The sequence below is a fragment of the Miniopterus natalensis genome, chromosome 11 (genome assembly GCF_054644295.1).
Source record: "Miniopterus natalensis isolate mMinNat1 chromosome 11, mMinNat1.hap1, whole genome shotgun sequence".
NCBI classification, from domain to species: Eukaryota; Metazoa; Chordata; class Mammalia; order Chiroptera; family Miniopteridae; genus Miniopterus; species Miniopterus natalensis.
The window spans coordinates 36,623,276-36,647,536 of NC_142091.1; the positions used below are offsets into that span (position 1 = coordinate 36,623,276).

At 54.7% G+C, this 24,261-nt stretch overlaps 1 protein-coding gene across 4 annotated transcripts in view; it reads right to left on the reverse strand.

Moving 5' to 3' along the window:
* Nucleotides 1-2,757: 2,757 nt before the first annotated feature.
* Nucleotides 2,758-24,261, reverse strand: part of MYO7A (myosin VIIA) — a 66,482-nt gene continuing 44,978 nt past the window's right edge. For 2 of the 4 annotated variants that reach the window (XM_087822199.1, XM_087822200.1), the window contains 21 exons: nucleotides 24,062-24,181; nucleotides 23,295-23,468; nucleotides 22,195-22,422; nucleotides 20,850-21,020; nucleotides 19,562-19,679; nucleotides 18,722-18,848; nucleotides 17,427-17,710; nucleotides 16,275-16,465; nucleotides 15,514-15,638; nucleotides 14,697-14,872; nucleotides 13,643-13,796; nucleotides 12,289-12,444; nucleotides 11,839-11,944; nucleotides 10,557-10,670; nucleotides 9,482-9,569; nucleotides 9,189-9,295; nucleotides 6,776-6,961; nucleotides 6,219-6,335; nucleotides 5,064-5,147; nucleotides 4,034-4,153; nucleotides 2,758-3,411 (listed from right to left, as the gene is read on the reverse strand). In XM_087822199.1, the coding sequence (XP_087678325.1) occupies nucleotides 3,322-3,411; nucleotides 4,034-4,153; nucleotides 5,064-5,147; nucleotides 6,219-6,335; nucleotides 6,776-6,961; nucleotides 9,189-9,295; nucleotides 9,482-9,569; nucleotides 10,557-10,670; nucleotides 11,839-11,944; nucleotides 12,289-12,444; nucleotides 13,643-13,796; nucleotides 14,697-14,872; nucleotides 15,514-15,638; nucleotides 16,275-16,465; nucleotides 17,427-17,710; nucleotides 18,722-18,848; nucleotides 19,562-19,679; nucleotides 20,850-21,020; nucleotides 22,195-22,422; nucleotides 23,295-23,468; nucleotides 24,062-24,181 (3,036 nt within the window). In that variant the 3' untranslated portion in view covers nucleotides 2,758-3,321. The remainder of the gene's footprint in view (nucleotides 3,412-4,033; nucleotides 4,154-5,063; nucleotides 5,148-6,218; nucleotides 6,336-6,775; nucleotides 6,962-9,188; nucleotides 9,296-9,481; nucleotides 9,570-10,556; nucleotides 10,671-11,838; nucleotides 11,945-12,288; nucleotides 12,445-13,642; nucleotides 13,797-14,696; nucleotides 14,873-15,513; nucleotides 15,639-16,274; nucleotides 16,466-17,426; nucleotides 17,711-18,721; nucleotides 18,849-19,561; nucleotides 19,680-20,849; nucleotides 21,021-22,194; nucleotides 22,423-23,294; nucleotides 23,469-24,061; nucleotides 24,182-24,261) is intronic. The other 2 variants (XM_087822202.1, XM_087822201.1) reach the window with 2 other exon arrangements.

Here is a 24,261-nt window from a genome sequence, read left to right on the forward strand (position 1 = left end):
ATTCATGAATTAGAAAACCTAGTATTACAGTATTTGTTGTCCTAAAATTCAGTTGACCTACAAATTCAACTTAAGAGCAATAAAAAATCTCCTTCCTCCTGTGAAGCTAACAAAAGATAAAGCTCATGTGTGCAGCTGTTTCTTCCAGATTGAAGTTGCATTCAGGGTAAAAAATAACTGAGTTCTGGGCTTACTGCTTTGGATTCTCACTTTCTTCTAGATTTTGGCCCCACAGTTCCTCCCTTATTGTAAATTCTTATATAATTTAAGGTGCTTTCTTGGTTTTGTATATTATCCAGTTTTTAATTAGTCTTAAGAATCAGGTGCCTAGCTCCATTGCTAGAAGATGCCTCCACCTTCTATTTTTTCTATCAGTCAGTTAGATAAAAATTATTGAGTACTTACTGTGTGACAGCGCTGTGTATGTAGTGGCAAGCAAGACAAAGTCTCTCACCATAGAAAACTCCTATTCTAACAGAGGAGTGTTCATTTTATTTCTTTTTCTTTTTTTTTTTCTCTTTGTTTTTATTGTGTTCATTTTTAAAACAATGGTTGTGAAATGCATGAACTTTAAGAAGATATCAATTTCTGTCTCCTGAGGGGAGCTAGAGCCTCACACAGTAGACCCTTCAATTCCAGCGCCATGCTGAATTGGAGGACCATGATAAAGTTTGCAGAGTCTGGGATAGGGAGAAGCAGGGAGAAAGAACCTGAGATGGTAAGTGAGGGACTAACGTTTTGAAGATGACTAGGATTTCACCACATGACCAGCAGAGATTGGGGAAGTGACATTTGAGGAGTCTGTGTTTTTGTCTTTTCTATCCCACAGATACTGAAAGCCTCCAAGCCAGAGGAGCACAGCCAGTCCAGGAAACCACCACGCCTGCTACAGAAAATGTTACATAACCGGTGCCCGTTACGGAGGCCTTTGAACCCACCCAAGTACCCACGTAGGAGGCCAACAGAGAGACCACCCTCCATACTGCAGTATCAGAAGGCAAAGGAACCAGCAGTTTCCTCCACAGAGGTCCCGTCCCTTACCCTGAAACACAACCCAAAAGGACCCCTACTATTGAATACTCCCAATGATCCTGTTTTATGTTTTCCGCCGCATCCAGCATTCCCCCCTCCTCTGGGCTGTCTTCAAATAAGAATTAGCCACATCTTGCCCCTTTCTTCCGTTTCCTCTCTGTGCCTAAAGGCAGTGATGGGGAGTGGTCAAGAAAGGAGGGCAAAAGAGCATTTGAGGTTCTACGGAGAATGTTCTGGTCTAGACTTTCTATAAAGGGTGCAACTCCAGGGTATAGGCAAGAGAAAAACAGCTGTTGTGGTTTCGGAGCTGGAACTGGTTGTTCTCTGGGTGACACAGGGCTTGTCTCATCCGCACCCTTGATTGTATTCCCTGCTAATGGGGCAGCTGTGGTGAACATCAGCATGTAAATAAAGGCAACCTTTCATCGATGCAGAAGGTAACTGGTGTTCTTTGGACCCTTCTGTGATGACTCAGGCTGACCAAGACTAGGGAATGAGTGCAAGAGTGATGCCATCCTGAGTCAGAAAATGAGAGGTAACTTGGGCATGAGTTGGGGGCAAAAATTTTATCCCACATGCACTTTTTGTGAGCTAATGTGAAGTGGGGTGCTTTCTAATAGCTTGCTGTTGGCTGATTCCCCAGTGGAATGATGGGCATAGTCCCATGCACACCGAATGGCCTTTGTCCTTGAAGGGAAACTAGAGCTTAGAACAAGCATCTGGAGCTCCTTCTGTCTGGGAGCCCAAAGTTAGAAAGCGGTGGATTGAGTTCCACTAGGTGACCAGCACCTATACACACTTCTTCTCTGGGCCTCAGTATCCCCATCTCTGTGATGATGGCGAAGGGGCAGACCTGCAGCATCCTCAGGCCTGCCCAGGTCATGGTTCAGATTCATCGTGGGCTGACTTTGGAGTCATGTAACCATTGTGGGGACAGAGAGGTCTTTGACAGCAACATGACTACCCCAGAAAGCAGGGGTTTGAGACCTCCATTTCCACAACCGGCCTCACCCCCTCCCACAGGCAGCTGCTTAGGCACCTAGGTGCAGATGACACTAGACACATGGATGTGTGAGGAAAGCAGGACTTGGCTCTGCTGGAGTATCAGGGAACCCTGAGGCAGATCACAAGCACACCCACTTCAAGGGGATTCTCCACTGTCACTTCTCTAGGCACTCATTCCCAGCCACAGCCCCAAATCACACCTTCCTTGTCTGAAGCCCCCACCCTCAGATCTGCCCAGGTCATAGCCAACTTGGCTGTTCCTTCCTGGTGACAGCATTTTATAAGCACCCACCAGATGTAAGGATTTAACCCAAGGCAGAGTTGTTCTTGGGGTTGTCAGTGGTTTCTTGATGAGCCAAGGAGATGTTTCTGGTGGGATACAAGGGCCACTCTGGCTTCACTGGCTCTGTTAAGGCTCAGAAGGCAGTCTCTCCTTGATTTCCTGCCCATGCACACTTAGGTCCTCACCTCCCAGGCTAATGTCCAGCGTTTCTCTGCAATCTGCCCCTGTCTCCGCCAGTTCCTTTAAGTCTCTTTCAATCACCCCTTGAGCTCAGGCACACCTACCCCCAAACCCTCCTTTACATATAGGCCAAGGAGAACGTTAAACAGATCACACACACACACACACACACACACACACACACAGGGCCCTGTCCCCACATACTCTTTCCCTCCTCCTTTCATTCCCTCAACAAAGACACTCTCGGGCCAGAAGGTGAAACACATGCTTTATGTCCTGAGGTGATCAGGAAAGCAGGGGCTCAGCACTCACACTGCAATATATAAAAGTGGTCTGTCTCCTCCCCAAGCTGAGAATCCTGGACTTAGGGGAATTAAACTAGTTTGGTCCCTTAGGTCTCAGAATATTCTTGATTCAGTCTGTTTGGTCTGGTTGCTCCCAGTATGAAGACCTAAGTTGTCCTCTTGATTCCGAGTCCCAGTGGTGCACTGAAAGCCAAAGGAGGTCACATGGCAGGGCTGGTCTGAGATGAGAAAAGCACGCACGGAGCACAGGCTCTTACAACTGGGAAGGCCACAACAAGCCAGGACAACATCCAGCCCAGGAGCCTCAGGTGGTTTGAGGGGTGTTTTGCATCCCAGCAAGGCCACCTCACTGGAAGGCAGGCCAGAGTCCAAGCTGACGCAGTCACTGGTGGCTGGCTGGCCCAGCCTCCCTGCTCAGATGGCAAAGGTCTTCCCCTAGCTGCAAAGGTAGCTGATGGGCCTGAGCCAGCTGCTGCCTGGGGTGCAGGCACAGAGCCAGTGCCATCTCCACACTGTTCACTTGCCACTCCTGGAGCCCCGCTGTTTGCTCATGGCCGTGAGCATCTGGCTAATATAGGAAGTCAGGAGGTCATCCATCTTGTAGCCCTGGAAACAGTGGCAAGAAGATAACAGAGCACGAAGAAGGACAAGGCCAGCCCACTCAGATGCAGAACACAGCTCCCAGAAAACTCAGCAGAAGGCAGAACCCTGGACAAAGGTGTCTTGGTCTGCTCTGGATGCTGTCTCCCCAGCTATACAGTCGAGGGGTTCTATCCACCCATCCAGATGTCTAAGGTTCTAAGCTGTTGAGACCCCACATTAAGGCCCTTGCTTGTGGGTCCCTCAAATCCTGGATGCCTACTTCCAAGAGTGATTCTAAAGGAGCTACCAGGTGAGCTATGCCTTGGAAATTGAGCCCAGTTCAGGAGGCCTCCTTGCTAATGGTTTTACTGTTGAACTCAGGGAATGAAGGCTCAATCCCAAGGTACTGAAGGCACTCAAACAATAGTTATTGGAGGAGGGGTCTGCTCCTCAGCCCCAGATTAGCCCCTCCCCCCAGACCTAAAGCTGAGCCTCAAACTGACCTGATCTTGATCCCAACCTGACCCTTGATCCTGACCCCAGGCCAAGCCACACACTCCCCATGTTTTTTCCAGGGCCTAGGAGAGTAGCTGAAGCTGCAGGTGAGGCAGGGGAGCCCGCCAGGCCTGGAAAGAAGAGCTCTCACCAGTGACGTCTCACAGAGCAATTTGCTCCCGCGCACCAGGTTCCCAATAGTGATGTGGAAGTAGGTGTTGCCGCTGCTCCAGTTGGAGATCTTGGTGAAGGGGTGAGTGGTCAAGATGTCCTAGGGGAGCAGAAAGTCTGAAGCTGCACAGCCTGGACCCTCTGGCCTCACTCCCCTCAGCTCCAGCCCACAGACATCACCCATAAGAAGGGCCTCGGGCCCTAGGGAAAAGAGTAGGAGGGTAGAGGCTAGCTCTGCATGGAGCTGCTGTGGGACGCAGGGGCCTTCCCCCTCCATGTCTTGGCTGGGACCAGCAGGCAGGACACCCAAGGAAGTCCAGGAGAATGTTGGGCATGCAGCACTGGACTTGGAAATGTTGGGGGCCTAAAGGAACTGAAGCTATGGTCCTGGATAAGACGGTCCAGGGGAAGTTTGAGGAAAGAGACAAGAGGAAGACAGGACAGAACCTTAGGGAACACAATATTTATGGCCTGGGTAGAGGGGAAGCCCATGGACAGGTCTGAGAGCAATGACGGAGAGACAGATATGTGGAAAACCAAGAAAGTGGGGCACGTGAAGCCGAGGGGAAGACGGTGGTCATTGGCACCTATCGCCAACTGTCCAGTGGTACTCCTCCTGTGCGCATGGTAGAACTGTGCTTCTGGTCCCTTGGTGAGGACTGCCTGGCCCATAAATATGAATATTAGTTACCCCAGCACAGCCTGCCATCCTGACCAAGACAGGCAGAGAGCATTTGGGAAGGAGAGAGTGGATGGTAGCATCCGATGGTGCTAAAAGGCCAAGTACTAAAAGAGTTCACTGGATTTAGTAACAAGGGGTTAGTAATTCTAGAAGAGCCATTTTGATGGAGCAGCTGAGGGGTTAGGATGTAGACAGAACAAACACACACAGCCTCTCAAGATGTGTGGCCAAGGGGGCAGGTGAAGTGAGGATATAAACTGGCAAGGCCTTTGTTAAAGGTGCCGACAGAGTAGCCTGCCCCTGCCTGCTCTTCCCTGTCACTGCTCACCTTGGTTCTGGGATCGATGAGGCTGACACCATACTTGTTGATGGCAATTAAGAGGATCTCAGGGAAGTTTGGCTCTGTAGTTTGCTAGTAAAGAAAGCCAAAACCATCAGGTGGGGGACCCAGAGCAGGGAAAACCATGTGCATTTGGGGCAGGAATGAAGACGCCCCAGCTGGGATTAAGTTGACCTCTCCTTCTGCCTATTTGGTGCCCAGGGTGCAGGGAGCTGGCAGCCCTGCCATGGTCTCACAGTTTCCACCTTTGCTGGGCCCTCACTGTTACCCCAAACCCCTGAATTGGTCCCCAATGACCCCCTCTTCCACTCTCCCGTGCAGCAGCTCCATTCCCTCTCTCCTGCTTCTCTAGGAGCCTCTTCTATCTCCTCTCGCAGCCCAAATGTCTCTCATCTTTAAAAACCCTCCTGGAACCTTACACCTGCCTCCAGCTACTTCTCTGCCCCTCTGTTCTGTGCACAGCCTGGCTTCTCGAAGGCCTCCCATCCTAGGTGTGGCAGGTCATCCTCTCCTCTCCATCCAGACCCACCCCTCGCCCTGCAGTCAGAGCGGAGCTCTGGTCCCATCATTCTTGTTCAGAAGTCTCCAAGGCTGGTCACCACCTGCAGGAAAAACCCCTCGCCTCTTGCCAACCTGCCTCTCACGACAGTCTGTTCACCTCTTACCCTACATCCAGCCACACTTACCCACTTGCTCCTTTTGCCCCGGCCTGAGCTCTCACACCTCTGGGTCTATGCTCAGGCTATCTGCCAGGAACGGTCTCCCCAGAATCTCCCTGGAAAGCTCAGGTGTTGCCTCCTCCAGGAAGCCGCCTAGCCTTTACAGTCTCAGTGAGCTTCCCTGGCTCTGCCACCTTGACAAGAGCTCCCCGCAGATTATCCTCCATGCTTCTGACCTGTTTATACATCTGCTTCTCCTGCCAGGGTGAGCTCTTGTCCCTTTCTGCCCCAGGACTGAGTCTGGGCTCAGCACTTAGCCGAGACACCTGGCTGAGGCAAGTCCGAGGGGCTTTCCTCAGTTTCCCTGCAGGGCAGGCAGCAGAGGCCATCGCTGGCTCCCACAGTCCTGGGAAGGGGGCTCTGTGCCTTCTCGTACCCCCTCCTTGCCTCCTTACTCCTCTCTGAGGAGCCACCCACGGCGTACCTTCACCTCGAAAAAAGCTGAGCCGAAGGTGGGCCACTTGAAGATGAGCTTCAGGAAGGCCAGCTTGGCCTCCTCCTTGGACTTCCCCGCGTGCTTGTTGAAGTAGGCGACGATGGACTGCAGGGGAAGGGGCGTCAGGGTGCTCTCCCCGCCCCTCCCGCCCCATCTGAGCTGTCAGCAGCTGTCATGGGTCTTGGAGAGCCAGGCATAGGAGGGGGTCCTGGAGGCCATGAGGGGCTACCCCCTTACCCCAGTTAATGGATTCCTGCCCTCCCAAGCAAACAGGCCAAAGAATATCAAGTAAAGTCAGGACACCATGGTAAACACGGTAAACAGGACAGGAAAAATTATTGCGAAGTGGCCAGCACATCCTTTGCCCAAAAGACTGGAGACTAAAGCGGGTGGAGAGGGAATGGGAGGGTGACCTTATCACACACAGGGCCACCGGAGACTTCCCTGGGCTGTTGGCTGTTGGCCAACATCTGCACCCTTGGCCCCTGGGGTATCCAGAGACCCATTGTGGGGGACTTTATTCCCACTGCCAACTCCGTGCTCACCCGTTTCCAGTCGTCAGGCGAGACCTGCCGGATGAGGTCCTGGGGCACCAGCTCCCGTAGCAGCTTTGGGATACTGGGGAAGTAGGACTTGTCCTCCTCGAACTTGACCCTGTAGATCAGCGCCCCCAGCTGCAGCACCTCCTCCCGCGTGCACTTGTGGTAGCCTCGGAGATACTTGGGCAACTCCTGCCAGAGACAGAGCAGGTCACAGGGAGGGAGGGACTTGGAGGAAGTGGGCTCCTTCCCTAACACCCTGAGGCCGGGTCCACTGCCTTACCCCACATTGGGGCCCACCCGCTTGTTGGGCCTCAGCTGACACTGCTCCTCAAAGGGAGATGGCACAGTGCAGGACAAGAGTGATTGTGCCTGCACAGATTCAGCACTTGGCAGTTCAAAATAGCTGTGTGTGAATAGTATGTCATTTCCCCTCATAATAGTCCAGTGGGGTGAGCAGTCCCATTTCAAAAATGAAGAAACTCAGAGTGGTGAACCTGAGACTATTCCCAGCCCCTGACCTCCCAGGCCTGTCCTTCATTGGGAAAAGCCTCTCAGACCCGCCTCCTTCCATTGCGTTCCCTTGAGACCGGCTGGTTTTATCAGCAGTACCAGTCCATCCCCCACCTTGAACTCCCAGACCCAGAACCAGAGTAACTGAGAATGAGGTGTTACTCTGGTAACTCAAAAGCCAAGGTGAACCCTCTGCAGGGCCAGCATTGCCCTCAGGCTCTGAGAGCCTTACAACTCTCTTATTTGAAGTGCAAGGAAGCTGAGGCTGGCCTGAGGACAAACTGCAAGTCAGAAACCTGAGTCAATTATTATCCACCCACCTTTTCAAATACTCACTGATATACTCATCCACCCTACCACCTCTCTGTCCATCTGTACCCATTTGTCAATCCATCTACCCACCCACCCGCCTACTGACCCATTCACCCATCCACACACCAATATCCAACTCATAAATTCACTTACCATCCATCCTCCCATCCATTCAGAGTCACTGATTCACCTACTCACCCATCCATCAAGCCAACAAATATTTATTGAGCATCTACTATGAGCCAAGCCCTTTAAGCAACAACATATACCCTCCTTACGCTCATGGAACTTACAGTCAAGGCAAGGACAGACATTAATCACCACACCAAACCAAAGTATAATTCCAATCTTTGACGGAACTGTTCTCCGTGCTATGAGAACATAAAATAAGGTGACCTGATACAGTCTTGAGGACAGGGAAGACTTCCCTTAAGATAAGATGATTGATGAAAAACAGTATGGAGGTTCCTCAAAAAATTAAAAATATAACTGCTTTATGATCTGGCAATTTTACTTCTAGGTATATATCCAAAGAAACCCAAAACGCTAATTTGAAAAAATATATGCACCCCTATGTTCATAGCAGCATTATTTACAATAGGCAAGTTTATGGGAGCAGCCCAAGTGCCCATCAGCAGATGAATGGATAAAAAAGCTATGGGACATTTATATAATGAAATAGTACTCCGCCATAAAGAAAGAATATAATTTTACCATTTGTGACAGTATGGATGGGCCTACAGGGTATTATGCTAAGTGAAATAAGTCAGTTAGAGAAAGACAAATACCATACGATTTCACTTATATGTGGAATCCAATGAACAAAATAAATGAGCAAAACAGAAACAGACTCTTAGACACAGAGAACAGACTGATGGTTGCCAGAGGGGGGAGGGCAAAGACTGGGTGAAAAAGGTGAAGGGATTGAGAAGTAGTGATTGGTAATTACAGAATAGTCATGGGATCTAAAGTACAGCATAGGGAAGACAGTCAATAAATATTATAATAACTATGTATGGGGACAGATGGGTACTGAAAATACTGGAGGGCACACTTTTTTGTTTTTTTCTTTTTATTTGTTTTGTTTTTTTAAAATATATTTTTATTGATTTCAGAGAGAGGAAGGGAGAGGGAGATATAGAAACATCAATGATGAGAATCATTGATCGGTTGCTTCCTGCACGCCCCCTGCTGGGGATCGAGCCTGAAACCCGGGCATGCGCCCTGACCAGGAATTGAACCTTGATCTCCTGGATCACAGGTTGATGCTCAACCGCTGAGCCACACCAGCCGTGCTGGAGGAAACACTTTGCAAAGTATATGATTGTTTAATCATTATGCTGTACACCTGAAATATAAAATGTTAGTTTAAAAAGAAGAGAGAAGATGATTGAATTCACATCGAAAAGCTCAGCAGGTAAAGAGGGAAAGAACCGAGAGAAGAGCACCCGGGAAGAGAGAACGTAACAGATCTATCTCTCAGGGCTGTGCTGGTACCAGCCCTGCCCCTGGCAAGGGCGGCAGGTCTCTGCTCTCACAACCACACAAGGCCACAGATGAGGCAACAACAGCAGAGAGGCGCCGGGCAGCTCACCTGGTAATAGTGGAAGATGGAATCAGCCATGGGGTCCTTCCCTGGCACCGTGGTGGTCCACAGCTTCTTCATGAAGAACACCTGGTAGGTGAGCGAGGGCACGATTCCTGTGGCAGAGGGCAGCCACTTTGTCACCCAGAGGGTCCCAGTACAAAGGTGTGCCCATGCCCAGCACCAGCCCTGGAGGAGGCCCTAGCTCGGGTCCCACCCAGGTGGGCGTCGTGGCATGACACTGAGCCAGCATGTGCCCTGCTTTGGGCCTCAGATGAGCCCGGGACCCAGCTTCACGTTACCATCCTTGACGGGCCGTGCCTTCTTTATCCAGTCTGTCAGGTGTCGAACGAAGTCGAAGAAGAAGTCATTCTCGGGCACACTGATGACCTAAGGACATGGCCACTCTAGTTCCCTCATCTTAGTTTGAGCAATACTGAGTTTTCTGACTTTCCCACCCCGGGACCTCCTGGCATCCCCTTCTCCACAGCCGCACCCTGCCCCAGCTGTGCCTGTTGGGTGTCTCCAGAACACAGCCTGCCCAGAGAGACAATCACTCCATTCTGTCATTTAGCAAAGATCTACTGAGCACTGCCCTAGGCCCTGGGAAAAAGGCTGAGAACAAGGCCCAGTCCCTGCCTTGGACATTTTCCCAGTCCACGTTCTGCTCCTCCTGCAGGCTCTAAGCGACCCTGGGTCCAGGACCTCACTGAGATCTCCTCTTCGTCCCCAGTGTCTGGCACAGGGACAGTCATGAAGTGAGGAGACAGACATGGATGCACAGGGAACTGGGATTGCCCCGGAGGGAGCCTCTGGTCTGCCCCAGCTGGCCAGGGAAGCCTTCCCACAGGAAGGGGCTTTGACACTGGGCTTTTGACTCCAAGGGCAGAGAAGGGGAGGGCAATGTGGGATGGTGGCAGGGGCCTGTGCTTTGCAGGCAGACCCAACTAGATCTCAGTCCCTTCTGGGTGACCTTGAAGAAGCTAACCTTTCTAAGCCCAGGTTTCGTGATCTATTAGGTGGGATGATCACCCTCCCTTCAAGGGTCATTTCAAGGGTTAATTGGCTTCAGCTCAGCAGCTGAGGGACCAGTCAAGTCAAATCTGGAAGTACACGTGCTGGGTGGGGTGAGGGGGCTCGTGTGAGGCCACGCTGTGCAGTGCCTCAGAGAGAGATTTCGGGGCAGCTGCCTCCTGTAAGGGGGCATGTGGGGATGTAAGGAGACCGCGCAGTAGGATGCCACATACAAGAGTGCCTCTCTCTCCCTCCCTCCCTCCTTTGTCTCTCTCCCCTCCCCCTGCTGCCCCATGAGAAGCAATAGCTCCAGCAAATTTTCCCGATAGACAGACCAGCAATAGGCAAGGACTCACCACCCACCTTGTCTGCAATTTTGACAAAGAGGCTGAATCCCTCAGAGGACTTGAGGAGCAGCCGGGCGGCGATGTTCTGGCAGAAGTCCTTGGCCTTAGTGCTGGACTCCACCTCGAAGGCCTGGGGGTTTGCGGGGGGGGGGGGGGGGGGGGGGGACTTGGCTCACGCCCCTCTGGCTGTGCCTCCAACTAGACAGACCCCCTCCTATGCAAGACATCCCCCTCTGAAGGGGCTGCCCACGGGTCCAGAGCTAGGCACAGCCAGAAAAGAGAAAAGAGAAAGGCAACTCCTGCCTGGGTCTCCCCAGGTCATGTCCTCCCCAACCCTCCAAGAGAGACTGGGCCTTGGCCTCTAGGGTCCTGGGCCTGGCTGTACAAGCATGAGTTATGGGGCCAAGGGAGCAGAGACGGCAGGGGGACGGGGCAGCTGGAAAGAGAGAGACTCCAGGAAGAAGAAAGCAAATTCCAGGAAGGGGGAGGAGGAAAGAGAGGGGGAAGCAGCCCAGAGTGGGGTGGGAGGGACTGGAGAGTCTGGGGAAGTTCAGACAGAGGGAGGGAGGAGTGGGATGGGGAGTGGGGCTCCCCGTCACCTTCCACTGGAGGGGACAGGAAAGGATCTTAGAAAGTTTTGTCCCTGGGACTGAAATGCTATTGTGGCATTTCTGAGTCTCTAGTCTCTAGACAAGTTTTAAAACCGCTTTTCAGACTGAAAGTTTCCATGTTGGACTCGTTTATCTGAATGAGACACTGTGCTGAGCTGGAGTAAGGAGAGGAGGCCAGCAGGCAGCCTGACCGAATGGGTGTGACAGGAGGACAAACAGGACCATTGGACAAGGGGACCAGGGTGGCGGGGACCCCCAATCAGGTCAGGTGAGGGGAGGAAGGAAGGGGTCTGAGGAAAGTGGGCTCAGGGCGATAGGGGAGGCCCGAGCTGGGGCACAGGTGGGCCTGTGCCTAGAACAGAGCGGCATCGGGGAGGGGGCACCAGCACAGAGGTTGGCTCAGAGGAAGAAAGCACTTTGTTCCAAGGCACAGCCTCCTCAGAGAGAGGGAGGGGTGACCTTCTCAAGGAGGCTGCTCATGGAGGCAGAGGCGGAAGGTTGGACCAGGAACCCAAGGGCTCCTGACCCAGGGAGTCTGTGGCTGCTTGACTGAGCCCTGACTCCACGGGGGGGGGGGGGGGGGCAGACTTGGGGATGGTGGGGAGCGGCATCAGGGCTGCTCCCTGTGTCCCCAAGAGAGCCTGGTGTTTTCGGGGGCATCCACGGACAGAAGCCAGTGGCCCTCACCTCGTCGGTGTCGTCGGGAAAGTAGACCTTGTGGAATATCTGGGTGGTTTTGTGCTGGATGGCCTCCACCTCCACCAGGTGGGGGGGGTACTTCCGGGACCCGTTTCTAAACACAGGGGACGGAGGGGACAAAGTCAGGAGCCAGCGGGTGCACGAGGCAAGGAACAGAGGGCACTTCTGGAGACAGAATACCCCACTTCTAATCCCTCCCCATCACTTCCTACCAGGTGACAGTCACTTAACCTCTCAGAGCCTCCAGTTGCTCTTCTGTACCGTGGGAAGAGAATAACACCCACCACACAGGTGGTGGCAGTGGGACCCCAGGGATGGGTCCCGCTTGCTGTGTGGCCATGTTCTCATCCCCAGAGGGACCCGTCCCACACGCCTGGTGTGGCCAGGAGCCCATCCGGTGCCCGCCCCCGCCCCCACCCCTGCCCCCTGCCGCCGCACCTCAGGGCCTTCTGGAGCCGCTGCAGGCAGTCGATGGCGAGCGGGCAGTGCTTTCGGGACTGCACGAAGCGCTGCACGTGGGGCAGGAGGATGTTGCTGGGGGGGAAGAGGCCCGTGCACAGCCAGAGCAGCTCCCAGCCCCGCTCCTCACTATACCTGCAGGAACAGACGCGGCGTCCAGCAGGGCACCTCGGGCCTTCCACAGGGGTCTGCATGCCCCTCAGCTCTTCACCACCGCAGCACATGCCTGGCTGACCCCCACCCGTCTGAGGACCAACACAGACCCCTCCCTGACTGCTAGATCCAATCAGTACTAATTAAAGTGTGGTCGGCCAACCCATGAGGGGCCACACAGTTATCAGCCACATGGAGATACGGTGCTCATGCCAGAATGACAGTCAGCCATGTCACCAAGCACTCTGTTTGGTTCAGCTAAGATTTTTTATCTTAGCAAGACTTTCCTGTGAAGGAAGCAGTGTGTGATTTCTATTCTGGCAGGAGCTCTTTAAGTCACCCACTCTTTGAATAGCACTAAGTTAGACCAGTCACTGGGCTCCCTCAGGCACCAGTCTGAGCTCCTTGAGCCTCACAGGAGGGAAGCTTGGAGGGCTCCTAGGAGGAGGTGGCATTTGATCTAGGCTTTGAAAGATGAAACAAATTCTGATATGCAAAGGAGATGAAAGGTTTTCTTGGCTGTGGTCATGGCACGTACAGAGGTCTGTCAGTGTGAAAAGATCTGGTGTATGGCTCTTGAGTGAGAGATGTAGAGAGTGACACAGCTGGGGAGAGAGTTGGGGGTCTGGGCGTAAGGGGAGATGGTAGGGCTTCTCTCAGGCTCTGAGACTAGCATGTGCCTGACTTCCCCCTCCTGCAGTTGTATGGCCCAGCAGGGAGAAGAAGGTGATAGCCTCTGAGACAAACCCCTTTAGCCCATGAGAGTTTTCAGCCAGAGCGTCCAGCTGACACCCAGCTCAGCCTGAGCCAGGGATGGGACATTTGCTCATGACCTGAACCTGCAGCCAGACAGCAGAGTCTGGGCTGGGCAGGAGGATTCAAGCAGGGAGTGGCATGAAGTTACGAGGACCTGGGCCTATTATACTTGGAGGACAGACTCAGAGGGCACAGCTGCCACCTCTTGGTTCTTGACCCACCTGAGGGAGAGCTAGGGCTTGAGGGGGCCTGAGGGTGGTTCCCTGCTCTGAGTGAGGAAGGACTTCTCCCAGGCAGAGCCAGCTGCTGCTTTGGGATGGAGGCAGCTCCCATCACAATGGGTACATGACTTTAAGATCCCCTTCAGCTGTGAGCACAAGGGATGGGGACCTGCCCCCTTACCTGCCCACCACCCCAGGCTCACCTGATGTGGTTGTCAGTCAGCTGCTTCAGGATCTGCACATATACCTCATCCTTGAGGGGCTCGGCCTTCAGGGCACCCTCAAAGATCTGGTCGGTTAGCTCATTAACAGAGCGCATCCTCTTGGATGGGTAGTCACCCATGTACTTGAGCATGGCTGGGGAGCCGTCAAGGAAGAGCTTGTGGCCAACGGGGGGTGGCACTGGCCTAGGAAGCAGGAGGCCACATTCTCCCATAGGGCTTGCCTCGTGATCATGTGGCACTGGGCCTCAGGCTACTCACTTAGGAAATAGGCATTATTTTCCCACCCTGTGGTCCTTGCTCACCACCAACCCTCTCTCCTTGACTCCTGCAGCCACCTCCTCAGGCCCCTAATCCCACATCCAAAGTGCATAGAGCAACCAGGATGCACTGGTTGCCGAATCACTAGTCTGACTGTGCCAGGGGCTCCCCATGGCCTCGGGGCATGGTCCAAGCTCCTTAACAGGGCTTGGGAACCCTTCATGAGTCAGCCCACATCTTTAGATTCCTTTCTGGAATCTGCCCTCCAGCTGTGTTGAATTATTTTGTGCCCTGGAAACAGCCTTGCTTTGTTTTGCTAAAGGGCCTTTGTGCATGCTGCTCCCTCTGTCTGGAATACCCCCACCTATCTGCCCTTTGACCGGCTAAGCAAGGCCTTTCCAGTTTTCAAGTCTCAGCTTAGATATCACTTCCTCCAGGAAGCTCTCCCTGCCCACCTCCATCATAGCACTGATCTTGGTCAGCATGTCTCCCCTGAGGCCAGGGACTGGGTCTGGTCAACGCCATGTCTCCATGCCTGGCTCAGAACATGGCACAGTACTGTCAACTGAATAATAGGGTCTGAAGAGACAACAGGTGAGGTGGCTCCTTGCATACTGTAAGGTCCCTGGCACATGGATGGAGCTGCTCCATCAGTGTCCCTCCACATCTGCCCAGGACCCAGCTGGGCCCTCAGAAGGAAGTAGGTGCCTAGATGAAAACTCTAGAGGTAAGGGCCCAGCCCACCCCGCCCTGCACCCCCTTCCGTGCCTCCCACCCCTGTCAGTGTGGATATCGATGAAGGCCATGCAGGCCTCCTGCGAGAGCTCCTCGCTGCCCAGGATCTTCTTGAGCAGCGCCTGCTTGAGCGGCTCCCGTGTGTGGCTCCACAGCCGGTCCTTCCCTCGGGCCTTGGACACCATCACACGGCTCAGTGTGTGCTTGGGCGGGGGCCTGATGTGGCACAGGGACAGTCAGCATTAACTGACACCCAAGTTATGAGACCCACCCCCATCCACAGCCCCATTTCTGGAGGCCAAGGGTAGGGAACAGACCCTGTTCTTCCCAGCTGCCCTGTGACCTAGGGCAGGTACCAGCCCTCCTTGGTCTTACCTTCTCAGCTGGATAACTAAGCTTCTAACATGTGCCCCAGACAGCCCTGCCACCTCCCCAGTCCCCTCACTCCTGCTCCTCTCTGCTCTGGCCTCGGCATGTGCTCTACCCCAGTTAGCCCCTCCATAGCTCAGCGCAGAGGCCACCTCCTGCGGGAAGCCTCTCCTCTGTCCCCAACAGCCCATCACAATGCTGGGTACACAGAATCACAGCTGCCTGGCTTTGTGCCCATCTCCCCACCAGGATGGTGAGTCATGAGTGCCCAGGACCTCGTCTGGGATGGGCACAGCCACAAGCTCTTAAATGAAGGAAGGGTAAGATGACACACCCTAGAAGGGTCATCTTGACTGACAGAAACTGTCCCCTGGCTCCCTCTGACCAGGCCCTGCTCAGAGGTGGGGCCACTTTGTGATGTCCCCACCAGAGAACCGCAGAATCTTGCAGTTTGCCATCCCAGGGCTCCCTTCCCCTTTCCCTGTCACCTGAAGTAGTCGTAGGAAAATTCCTCCAGTGTGTAGGGCTTGGCGCGCACCTCGGGCTCTGGTGCTCGCAGCTGCAGGAGTCGGATAACATCTTGCCTCTGGTCAGGGGTCATGGTGACCAGGGCCTAGAGACAGAGAGACAGGGGGCTGAGGTCAGCTCTCGGCCTGGAGCTCCTGGGATCATCACAACATAGCACAGAGCCTTCTGGACTGGGGTAAGGGGGACTGTCACTGTGGGGATACCCTGGGACCATTCTGACCCTGGGAGCCCCTTTGCTCCTTGTGATCTCTGAAGTTACTGGCGTCTCCATCATGCTGGGCTCAGGACCCTTCCCTCGGTGCCCTGTGTCTGAACCAGGTTGGGTCAGTCAGAAATGCTGGACAAGGCGGGAGGAGACAGTGTGAGAACCGCCCAGTGAACGGGAGCTGCTTGGAAAAGCTGAGCTCTGAGTTCTCAGTGCTGCGCTCAAGTTGACTCCAAAGAACCAGGGACTTCCCTCCCAGCTCTGCCCTCACTGCCCTTTCAGACAGAGCTAAGTGATGTCCCTGCCCCCCCCCCCCCCGCCCCTGGGTAGTTCCCCATCTGATGCAGTTTCTAGGCCCCTCTCCAGGTTTGATAGCTGCCCCAACTTTAAGTTTGTGGCCCCATTGGACACCCAGATCATCTTCACAGAAGCTGCAGGCCATGTATCTATTGTAACCCCTCACTCAGATACGGAAAAGAGACAAACAAGGACTCGAGAGAACCCCCATCCACGTACCACAATCTCCCGCAGGGGCATGGTGACTGTGGGCATGACATACACGCAGTCGGTGGGGAAGTCCCCGCGCTGCTTGGTCCGCTCATTGATGCCATTGGCCCAGCCCGAGTTCATGACCTGCTCTCCCGTGTCGTGGTCCAGGATGATGAGATCTCCCTTGGCAAAGCTGAGGAAGCCCGAGTCCTCACCGGCTGGTGGGCAGTGGGGAGAGGGCACATGCGGGCAGAGAGAGAGTCTGGGTGAAACACCTTTATTTGGGTTGATGGCCTATAAGCCGCCCCTCACGCTGAAGAACAACTAAGGCCCTGTTCCACTCGTGTCTGCTCACTGGCCACCAGGCCTCCACCTTGCCATAGCCCTCCACACAGACACGGCCATCAGAGTGGGCCAGTTCCCTGCTCACAGCCTTCTGTGGCTCCCCATTGCCCTTAGGAGAAAGCCCACACTCCCTGACAAGCTCAGAGAGCCTGCTGTGGGCTGGCCTTCTCGAAGTCTTCCACCTTGCTCTCGCCCCTTCCCCTCTCTCTCTTCCCTCCCCCACCCCAGCCAAACCAAACTCTGCAGTCCCAGGCATGCCAGCTTTCTCCAGCTTCAGTGCTTGGTCTGTGATCTGCTCTCTGCCTCAAACACTCACACACATTTTCCTCCCTGACCCCAGGCTCCCCGGGGCCTCTCTTCTGGGCTCCCACAGCCTCTGGGCTTCCCTGGTCACTGCACTGTCAAAGGGACTGTCACTGTCTGTGTCTACCCCCTGTCCCCATTGAGGGCAGGGTCAGGGTCCGTTTCCCCTCTCTTTTCACCGTTCTGCCCGGGGCCCAGCAAGCTCTAGGGAAGCTCAGTTGGGGTAACTGCTAATGTTGTCATCATCTGAAGATGGGGGGTATTTGGCAAACACTGAGGAGGAACCCCTGATCTCACCTGGAGAAGGTGACAGGGTAAGTATTAAAGACCAGAGGGAGGGAGAAGAAGGGTCCCCACAGCACAGATGGAAGGCGCAGAGTTTGGCTATTTGGCTCAGTTGGGGCTGAGGGTATCTGGGGAAGGATGGGTAGGAGGCACTGGCAGGTTTGAGCGCCAGACCAAGGCCAAGGAGTGTGATCTGCCTGATGCCCTGACCCTGGTGCCTGGCAGCCCGTGCCAGGAGCCACTCACCAGGGTTGGGGTTGTCCTGCAGGGCCACCACATACTTAGACCTCTTCCGGAGCCCCTCCAGAAAGGTGACCACTAGGTCACGGATGTCCTCGGCGTTGCTGGAGGTGAAGGTATACTCGTCCCCCTTGATGGTGGCCAGTGTGAAGCTGGGGGCTGTCAGTTTCGCTCCCCTGCAGGACCAACACGGAGAACAGGGCCCAGCCGGGGTCAGTCCTGCCCAGCCCGAGTGACACGAAGCACAGCCCAGTTCAGAGCAGCCCATCGAGAGCAAGACACGGCACTCCCTGAAGGAGACCAAGGCCAGCCCACTCAGACACTGCCTAGCCAGAGAGAGGCTGGCCTAGCCAGGGTGAGACACGGCCCAGGTCAGACACAGCTCAGCCTGAGTCAGACATGGCCCAGCCAAAGTCACACATGGTCGGAGGGAGGCCTGCAGTAGCCCAGCCCACTTCCCTTTTGCTGTCTAATTCCTAATCACCCTTTAGTCTCAGCGTGGATACCCCTTCCTCCAGGAAGCCTTCCCTTCCTTCCTACAGCCTTCATTACACTGCTCCAGCTTTAACATAACCTGTTGAATATCCATCTCCCCTCTTGACTGAAGCTTCCAGAAGGGGAGGACTAGCTTGTCACCACTGCATCCTCTGTGCCTGGCACATGCCTGCTTAAAGCTGGCCATGGCCCAACCCTGGCCCACACTGATGCATCCCAGAGACAATCCTACAAGCCCCAGAAGCTGGAGGGACTGCTGGGAATGCCAGGAACCCACCCTTGTTCCCACATGCACCACACTTTTCAGTTTACAAAGCACTCTCCAACTGATTGTTGCATGCACTTGTCACCACAGCTACTGAGGAAAAGTACTAAGACCTCTATTTTAGGGATGAGGGCATGGAGGTGAGTCCCACCCAGGCCCCTGATTCTCAGGCCAGGATCTTTCTATACACACTCGACTGCCCCTGACTATCCTAACCACCCGCGCCCACCTCAGAACCACTAATGCGCCCTAAAGACCTCCCTCCCCAACCCCGTTAGGAGGGAGGGGGCCTGAGGGGTCTGCACAAACTGCTTGATGACACATGACCAGGACAGGCCACTGCACCTCGGTGATGTCCTCTGTGAACTGGAGACTCCCCTCAAAGGCCCATGACCCTCAGGAGAGCTCCAGGAGCCCTTTCTTTCCTCATCTGTGTGTCCCTCTGCCCCTCCTCAGTTCAGACAGAGCTGAATCAGGACTCTGAGCTTGAGTCTCACCCATGCCCTGTACTGAAGTAGGGTGCAGGGGAGCTGGGACTAACCTACTGCTGGACACGGCCATGATCTCGGGGAAGGACAGCTCCAGAAGCACCTGCTCCTGCTCGTCCACGAAGTAGACACCTGTCCAGTTGACGGCCACAATGACGTCGTTTTTGGGGAGGCTGGGGCCTAGGGGAGAGACCAAGGCCCTGAGAGGGATGCCTCCCCACTCCTGGGCCCAGCCCTGCCCAATCCTCACAACCACCAAGGCGGGGAGTATGTTGATTTCCATTTCACAGAATGGAAACTGAGCCTCAGAGAGCACAACCTCCCTAGAAGCCAAAACCCAGTGTGTGGTGGGAAGAGAGTGCTGGGACCAGGACACTAGGTGTGAGTCCGTGCCACTGGTTTTCGTGCAGCTGTGGACAAGTCCCTGCCTTGCAGTGAGGTGGGTGTGGCAAGGGCTTGGACTCATGGAGACCCAAAGCTCCCTCCCACCTGATAATGTGGTTTTGTGAACCCTGGCACCAGCATGGGGCCTGGCACGGAGCAGATACCCCAAAATGACAGCCCAAGGACAGCTGAGCTAACGGCCTGTGCAGGTTTGTGTTGGCCACATCCACTCTCAGCTTCACAGAGTCAGCCCAGCCCGCGCTCTGGGCCACCCTCTTATGTAGATGCTTTCAGTTGTTCAACCCAGTGTGCCGCTGAGCACCCACTGTGTGCCACAGAGCCCAACTGGACGTGGGAGGCAAGACCCGCTTGGCATACCAGCCTGGAGACACCAAGCAGCCCACAGGCAGGAGCTGGCTGGCTGGGGCACCTGTCTCAGGCCACCCCTCCCCTGCATGGGCCGGAGTGAGGGTGGGGAGAGGCTGTGGAGGCAGGAGGGCTGCGGGTACCTGAGAATTTGTAGGCTTCGTAAAACCTGGAGAAGAGCAAGGGCCACTTGAAGCGGGCATAATTGACAACATCCTCCTTGACCTTCTGGGAATCAGTTCTCCTCTGGGCATAAATCCCCTGAAGGGGGGCAGACAAGCACAGAGAACAAAAATACATCATATTTGCTCTGTTTGGAAATCAAATGTCCCTGTCCCCAGGCCAGGAGTGGCCCCAGGGCTGCAGTGCCTTCCTGTGTGTCATAGCCTCACCCCATCCCATAGGTCTGCAGCCACCCCATCACCTGCCCTCCTCATCAACATCAGCACTTGCTAGGGAAACGTGGGTCCTGCCCACAGGGAGCTCCCAATTCACCAGAGTGACAGAAAAAGCCCACAATTCCAGCCAGCACAGGTACAGGGAATGGATGGGCTTTAGCAGCTGAGTGTAAGGGGTGATGGAGAGGAGACTGCTAAGGATAGAGAGATGGAGGGATGGAGGGAGAGCACGTATTTCTTCTGGAGGGGAAGGGAGGGGAGAGCCTCGGGGTGAGCCAGGCCTAGATGTAGAGGGAGTGCAGGGAGCCTTCAGGGAGGGGTGGAGACTGGGTGGGAAGGGGCCATGTGGTGAGGGGTTGAGAGACCACTGGTCTGTGAAGCCCTGTGGCAACTTGTGTGCAAAAATGATTCTGCTCTTACACGACCAGGGCCTGGAAGTGGGGAGGCCCCGGGGGCCCCTCCAGCAGCCAGGCTCTCCCACCCCCTCCCCAGCAGGCTACCCCTGCTCTACTTGGGCAGCCCCTTAGCCTGGAAGGGAGTTACTCAGGGCTGGTTATGGGCCTGAAACCTCAAGCAAGGGCGCCAAGGGGATCCGGACCTAAAGTTCCCCAGGCAGGAAGGTGGACCAGAGTTCTTGCACGAGGAAGGAAGGCGCCCTTCCCAGGACCTCCTCCAGCATGCACCAAACTCCTGAGTTGTGGCTCTAGTAAGAGCTTGTGCATGGCCAGGGGTGGGTACTCCCAACACCCCTACACCCATGGCTTCCTTCATGAGGCCACAGGGCTGGATGTGCTCCATCTCTGTATACCTGGAACCCAGGCCAGAGCAGATGACAGAAGACATGAGAGAACTAATGTCCCTGGTGGAGGAAGGCTGCTGGGAAGCAGGAGGTCAAGGGTGCCATCCTGCCCCCTGCAGCCTGTGGACAGACATGTCAGGTGAAAACTGTGACTCTTTTGATTCCCCAGGTGCTTACTCCCTGGCCCCAGTAACCAGAGAGCCCCTCTTCCAAGAGTCCTCCCGGCCTTCCTACCTTCTTATGAGCAGCAATGGCTAACTGGGCCCACTTCTCGAGTGTCTTCAGGGGCGTGATCTCGCGGTCAGGGATGTAGGTGGGCACGAGGTTCAGGAGGCGCTCCAAGATCATCTCAGAGCCGTAGTCCACAAAGTACTGCTGGGAGGCCAGCTCAGCCAGGTCGTCCTCCTAAGTTGGGGTTGGGGGTGTATGTGGAGATCTCATTCATACCGCCTCTGAGAAGCCCTTTCAGACTACCAAAGCCCCCGGGCCCCTGCCTCCTGTGGCTCTTGCCTTCTCCTGGGTGCTCTTGGCACCAGAGGTACCAGAACTGACCCAGAGAGACCAGCCAGCTCATTGGTAATGGGTCTCACTACACCCTCAGCCTGGCGAGACAGCAACTGGGGCTGACAAGAGAACAGGCAGGGACTGCCCTGGAGGGTGGGGACCTGGGTACCACTAGAGACTGTCAGTGAAGGGAGAGCATCACTGTTACCAATACCATCACCATCACTACACCCTTTGGGACAAAGTATTGAACAACCCACAGGCTCTAGTGCAGAGGCTCCAGAGAGCCAGGTGGGCACTAGGCATTTGCCCCTGCTCTGCCTGTGGCTGGTGCATGGCAGCCCCAGTGATGGCCTGCCTGGGGCTCCCCCAGCTCTGGCAGCAAGGGCAGTAAAGAAAGGCTCTTGGGTGCCTTAAAGGCAGTAGATATTTTCCAACTAGTTCAAAATATTTCAGAATTTTAGCAATTGATATGGCTGTCCTAATACATTATGCACGAATATTAGCTCACCACCATCACCATCACCACCACCATCATCATCGTCACTGCCCTCACACCTCCACCTACACCACCACTATTTCCAACATCGCCGCCACCACCACCAACCATCCCCTCATTTCCATCATCTCCATCTTCCTTGCTCCATCATAGTCACCAGCAGAATCACAGGTATCATGAGAGCCATCATCACCATCAACAACAAAACAACCACGCTGCTCCTGTCCTCAGAAAGATAAAAGGACACACATTTGCAGACTCCGGTCTGATGACTGGATCTCTCGATCCTTCAGAAAGCCGAGTTTGCTAGACCAACTCACAACATTACAGCAGTGTGGGAAGCATGTCCTCTGCACCGAGCGCAGTGGCCACAACGGTGTAGGATCACCTCCCACTGGCAGAGTGCGGGCTGTCCTCCAAAGCCCTCGCCCAGGAGGAGCTCGGGCCCTGCCGCCCTCAGCCGGCTCACCTCCGCATTAGCTAACTGCGGGTCACAGACAGTGACCCTCGGCCCGAACTCGGGGAACAGGTGGCTGTGAGCCACGCAAGCTCAGTCAGAGAGTCTCCCGCACTCACCTTCTCACACCTGTACTCCCCAAACTTGACCCCTCGCACCACCTGCTGGTAGATGAGATTGGTGGCCACGTTGTCTTCTGAGGGGTTGTGCCAGGGTGTGAAGACCTCTTTGCGGAAGAAGAGCCTCCATGGGGCATTGCGCTCCTGGGCACCCTGCTCCTTGGCATACTGCTCACACTGGGAGATGGCATCCATGACGTGGTCACTGCCACTGCCCAGGGAGGACACCTATGGGCACAGGGCTGGAGGTCACCCAATGGAAGGGTGAGCAAGCAGAGAAAGACTACAAAGAGACATCAACTGTGCCAACTGTTCTTGTTAGGATGCAAAATAGGCTCAGAGAGAGGCAGGGGGATGCTCAGGTATCCTGGAGGCAGACCAGCATGGGAGTCCTGGACCCCAGCCGTGGGCTCTGAGCTGGAATAGCCTCATGGAGTTCCCATTTCCTAGAACAAGCCTTTTGTGAAACTCTGATGGATAAATGGTCCATCAGAAACGCAAGAAAACGCAAGAGGTATCTATCTGTCCAGGAGAAAAATTCAGATAAATTGTGTCAGACACATGGTTCTGTCCCTGGACCTGCAGGGTGGGGGGCACCTCTGCTGTGGGGGATGCTGCTGGGTATAGAGGCAAAATCAGCCATCCCCAGGCCCAGCTCCACAGAGAAGGCTCCAGGCTTAGATGTGCCAGGTGGTCACTAAGGAGTGAAAATAAATTACCATAGCAACCTGATGAGGAATTATATTCCCATTAATAAATGAGGAAATGGACTCTTGGAGAGCCTAATGGCTGCAGGCTCTGACAGCCTGTCTCTGCCATGTTGTTTCTCCTGTACCAAGGGGGCCGACATGGCTTTGCTACATGATCAAGGCGAGTTCTGGGTTTCAGTCTACACTATTCTTTCATTTTCTTTGGTGGCTTAAGAGCGCTCCTGAAGAGTTGGCCAGAGCTAGGGTTACCACCAGCTAACAGAAAACCAAGGCCCTGGAAGATTAGTAACCACGCAAGGTGACCTGCGCCAGTAGGTGGCAGCACTGGGCTGGGAGCCAGTGGGCAGCCCAGGGTGGTGCCTGGAGCCGGCTCTGCAGGGCGGGCCATACCTTATCAAACAGGGCAATGTAGAGGGAGAACCCGAAGCGGTCCTTGAGTGAGATCTTGTCGGCCAGCGCGTTGCAGAGCTCTTTGGCCGTGGTGGCTGAGTCTGTCAGCAGGGTCTTGGTGGTCCCATCCATGAATGTCACAGGCAACATAATGGGCTTCTTGGATTTCGTGGCCTGAAAGTGACCAAAGAGGGTTTGTGGGAATCCTTTCACCTCAGACCACCTCACCCCTCTGGGCTCCTGGCTCTCTGCTGCCTATGAGATCAGACCTGCCCCTGGGGCTCCCAGGCCCCAGCATCTCACCAGGACATTGTCTGTCCCAGGTCACAGGTACCCAGGGAGCCCTGTCGTGCTCCCCAACCTGATAGGACCATCAGGCTCTGTGAGCCAGGTCATTGGGGCTGGGAGGTTAAGCACTGCCACATGACAAGGGCTTCTGCACTCATGTCACATAACCATCACAAGACCCTGTGAAATGAGTATCGTTATGGCCATGTTGCTGATGAAGCCATTGAGACACAGAGGGAAGCCCAGCCCAAATCACTTTGAGCGTAAAGCCAGCTGATGGGAGTCAATCATCCACTGGGGGTTTCCTGTTCCAGTAGGCCTGGGAATCCAGAACTTAGGAATGGGTGTGTGAAGAACCACAGAATCCCGAAGCAGGGAGTTTTCTGGGCACTAGAGATGCATGAGTGCGCACACATACACACACACATGCACACACACACACGTGCATATGCACATGCTTGGTGGGGCCAGGGTTGCACCTGCAGCTCCAGCCAGCTGGGTGGCTGTGTCCGTGTCCCATTGACGAAGGTCCTCCTGAGCCGCTCCTCACAGTACGGGGCGTAGCCAGGCGGTCCCCCGTGAATGAAGTTCCTCAGGTACTGCAGACAGAGGACCAGCTGAGGGGCCCCCACTCTGGCTTCCTCAGCCTCGACCATCAGAGTAGCCTCGCTGGGTCTCC